The sequence below is a fragment of the Gastrolobium bilobum genome, unplaced genomic scaffold (assembly GCF_033153095.1).
Source record: "Gastrolobium bilobum isolate Gb01-03AN ecotype WA unplaced genomic scaffold, APGP_CSIRO_Gbil_v1 utg54563, whole genome shotgun sequence".
Classification (NCBI taxonomy): domain Eukaryota; kingdom Viridiplantae; phylum Streptophyta; class Magnoliopsida; order Fabales; family Fabaceae; genus Gastrolobium; species Gastrolobium bilobum.
In genome coordinates, this window is record NW_026897655.1 from 7417 (window position 1) to 11467 (window position 4051).

At 35.1% G+C, this 4051-nt stretch overlaps 1 protein-coding gene across 1 annotated transcript; it reads left to right on the forward strand.

The window, feature by feature from the left end:
• The first annotated feature begins 206 nt into the window (after positions 1 to 206).
• Positions 207 to 3545, forward strand: LOC133309095 (CBL-interacting protein kinase 8-like). Its single transcript, XM_061509834.1, has 5 exons — positions 207 to 212; positions 1139 to 1189; positions 1942 to 2004; positions 2657 to 2764; positions 3516 to 3545. Exons 1-5 carry the CDS (start codon positions 207 to 209, stop codon positions 3543 to 3545), a joined length of 258 nt encoding a protein of 85 aa, XP_061365818.1.
• The last annotated feature ends 506 nt before the right edge of the window (positions 3546 to 4051 follow it).

A 4051-nucleotide genomic window follows, 5' to 3' on the forward strand; every position in this document is an offset into this window, starting at 1 on the left:
TACCTTTTGTTTTGATCACTATATGCTCTGAGAAAGGTTCGTTACTTCCAAATTCAGAGCCATCGCCACTTTCTTTATTCTCTACTCACTATTGAATTCCACTTCCATTTTCCCTTCTAATTGTCTTCTTGCATGCTACCCTTGTCATTATCATTTTAAGAATTGATATCATTGCATTGCATTATACTTGTAAATTATCAGTGTCAATGAAGGTAATTGCCTATCCGATTTGTTTTCAACTATGTTTCTTCTTTACTTCTTAGATTTTTGCTATTTGGTGGGATTTGGCATTAGTCATATATTGCTAAGAATAGGTGAAACAATGCGCAAATATCTCTCGAATATGCTGCCAATGTAACATCCCGAGCGCTGACGAAGGCGGGGAGTGATCGCCGGTGCGAAAGGGCATGGACAAGGAGCGGCTCCTGTCAGGCTTCTAGGGACGGGGGTACATGAATGAATCGAATCAACACCCGAAAGAGAGGGATTCCAGAGACTGTGCTGGTATGAGACGGTACAGTTGGGAATGACTTATAAGAATTAATTGGTACTACCTATACTAACAAGATGCATCTACTTTTCGGTAGCCGGGAACGGAAGAACTCCATAGTTAAGCGTGCTTGACTTGGGGCAATTCTGGGATGGGTGACCCCATGGGAAGTTTTCCCGGGAAGTGTGCGAGTGAGGACAAAGCACGCTGAAAAGTCTCGTGTTAGTGTGTGGGGACAGTCGTTAATCCTTGCAAGTTGCCAGGCGTTACAGCCAAGGTACTTGGATATGCATATGGATGTTGGATTTTCTCTTGATATTGTCCTTAATTTGCGTATGTTATTCTTTAAACTTGATAAGATTTTGCTTTGGAGGCTGGCTCTATTTTTACATTTCTTCTTACATTTCTTACATCTCTGTTGTTCTTCTCTTAGCGTATATGCCTAGTTATATTTGTTTGGCTTCATTATTCTGCCTAATGTGAATATATATTCCCCTATATTGTCAAATTATGACCCTTTGATTTCTTTAATGCACAAATTCTGGTGCATGGAATTAAGAGACTTTCCAACTGTTTACTTTGGTCCTTCCTTATGTTGTTTTAGCTATATTGAAGCTTCCTCTAAAAATCTAAATGCTTTATATGTAGGTTTTGTATGTTAGGGATCACATTTATGGAGATATACTATGCAGCAAAAAGGTTCTTGGTATATCATATTAATCCTTACAACTATTCTATCAAATAGATTTGCATTCTAATTCTGTCTTCCAAATTCAGAGCCTATGATATAATTTTTGCTATTTTATCATATTAATCAGTGCAAGTACTTACATTTTTTTTTTCACTGTATGCAGTAGCCTACACTTGAATAAATAGTTCACTTTTTTCATGCTCTGTTTAAAATATACTTCTTAATGTAGCATGAATATGATGAATGAAGATTATAGTGGTTAGGCTCTTGAAAGTGAGTATTTCTTGCTATTGGTTGATGGCAGCAGTAGCACCTATAGGTCTGGAGCAACTTTGACTTGATTTGGGTTTTGGATTATAAATATAAAATAAAATAAAAAATTGAAGTATGTTGCCTAAGCTTGCTGTTATTCTCTTCTCTAACGTATTAGAGGGTTTTGGATTATAAATTTGTGATATAAGAGTCGGTATCCTTTGCAAAGCATGAATGCCTTCACAACTTCACTTGCCACATAAATCACTGTGAGTGGTGCATATAGCAGTGATCTGTTATAAATTAAGATGAAATAAGAATCTTAACCTCTCACACTCATTTGATGCTAACAATTTGATTGGATTGGCATTCCAATAAGTGACCGTAAGAGGCTTAGGCTTGAATTTCTTTCAGTCTAAGGTATAACAAGTTTCATGATTGTAGTTGTGATTGGTATGTTTCTATTTTTAAATTGTATTTGATTCCCCCCCTCCCCCTTATTATGCAGATCAAGAGGGAGATTTCCATTATGAAGCTAGTCAGGCATCCTTATGTTGTTCGCCTGCATGAGGCATGTGATAATTTTTTAAATTTGTACCCCATGCTTTCACTCTTCAGTTTCACAATGTCATTAAGGGCCCATTTGGCTTCTTTTCTCTAAAAAATAAGCTGTCCTCCAAATCATGATTATCAGTGAAAGTATGAAATATGGTTTCAAGTAAGTTTTTAGAAGTATTTTCAGTCAAGTACAAGCAAAACCAGAATTAAGGAATTTTTCATTACAAAAAAAAAAGAAAAAGAATTAGGGAATTTCTTTTTCCTTGATTGTTTGGAGACAGGAACACTATTAGAAACATATTTTGAAATTTATCTTGATTAAATGGAAGTTCCTTTCTTTCTGGTTCACTCTTATTCCTTCAAAAAGTTTTAAAAGAAGAACCACACTGACTCAATATTTTGTCTGATAATCCTTTGTAATGTTTCTCTTGTTAGCTGTCACCACGCACAAGCACTTCATTCTGTGGTAACATTTTAATTTCTTCAGGTTCTTGCTAGCCGTACAAAGATTTATATCATATTGGAGTTCATTACAGGTGGTGAATTGTTTGATAAAATTGGAAGTAGCTCAGGATGGACCTTTTTTTTAACAGCTTTTACCATGTCTTTTATCAATTATCATTCAAGATATTGGAGAAGTTGATGGTGAATAATAAATTGTGCAGATACACCTTGGGCGTCTTAGTGAAGCTGAATCTAGAAGATATTTCCAACAGCTTATTGATGGTGTAGATTACTGCTACAGTAAGGGAGTTTATCACAGAGATTTAAAGGTATGCATTGTCTTGGATCTGGAAAGTTATAACCTGTTTATTTTAATTATCCCTAAATAGGGAATAATTAAAATTTTCATGATTTCCTAAATTATATTTAAAAATAGGGAATACTTAATCTCACGTGTTCTTTTGCAAGTGCAAATTCATTCTGTTTGCTTTTTCTAGTCCATTAGCTTATTTTATAATATTCAAGTGTAAATTAATTTGGATCAACTTAACTATTAAACCATAACTGATGCATATTAATCTGGATGGGCATTTTTTTGGCTAGCTATTGCATTTTTTGTCCGTGTTAATTACATTCTAACTTGGATGGGCATATTCTTACTCGTTTGGTTTAGGGTTCAAAAAGAGTCATGGCTACTGATATGGATGTATTGACTCTGTAGATATTATTTTTTGTATGAGCCATTACATGATACAGGCTGCAAATTTAACTATGCCAATGAGGTCAACTGAATCTACTTACAAAGTTGTAGCAGGTTGATATGGGAGTAGAAGCCTTTGCTGGGTTCGGTTTTATCTTTTCAATGTTGAAATCCCTATGTAAGTTATGAGTACTACCATTGGGTCTATAGGACTGCATTTGCATCCTCGTCTAATTATTTAAATCTGTTTTTGGTTGATACGAAGATAATGAATATCTTGACTGTAATCTGTCTTGTTTTGAAGATATATGAATTCAACATAGATTTTGTACACTTACTCGAATGACCTTAACTTGTTTTTTTATATCTGTGTTTGACAGTGTTTTGGTGATGCTACATTGGCTCCATAGTCAAACAATGTGGAGGAAATTGGAGTGCTTCCTGTCATGGGTAATGAGAATTGCATCAGATAGGCTTGGTTGACTTGGTTAGATCGAAAGTTTGATGTGCAATGGTATTCGAACAGGCATTGAAGTAGACTCATCTTCTTATAATTGAATGATGAGAAGGGGACAGTGATCAATGTGATGGTCTTTTTGACTGTAATCTCCCATGATGTCATGATTATGATGGACAAGAAAGTGTATTCAGATTTGTTAAGTATTATGATTTGAGTCTCAATGTGTAATGTTAATGGATCTTTTACCTTGCACTTTTGCTGCATTCACCGTGTTGTCTGTTAGCATGTAACTAAATCAAGTGCAATCTATTGTATGTATGACTTCTTCGCATCCATAGCTTTATGTCTTGGATGTGTAGTACGAATTAAAGTTGCAGTGAATGAATTACCAGTGATTTGTGGCTTGCTTCGTAAGTTATGGCTACACTTAATTAATTTCTTTACTGCACATTTTGG

Bases quoted from the DNA above. Each gene is read 5' to 3' on its own strand.
- LOC133309095 (XM_061509834.1), top strand. The intron at 1,190-1,941 runs GTTCTTGGTATA...CTTATTATGCAG, and splicing joins ATATACTATGCAGCAAAAAG to ATCAAGAGGGAGATTTCCAT. The intron at 2,765-3,515 runs GTATGCATTGTC...TGTGTTTGACAG, and splicing joins TTTATCACAGAGATTTAAAG to TGTTTTGGTGATGCTACATT.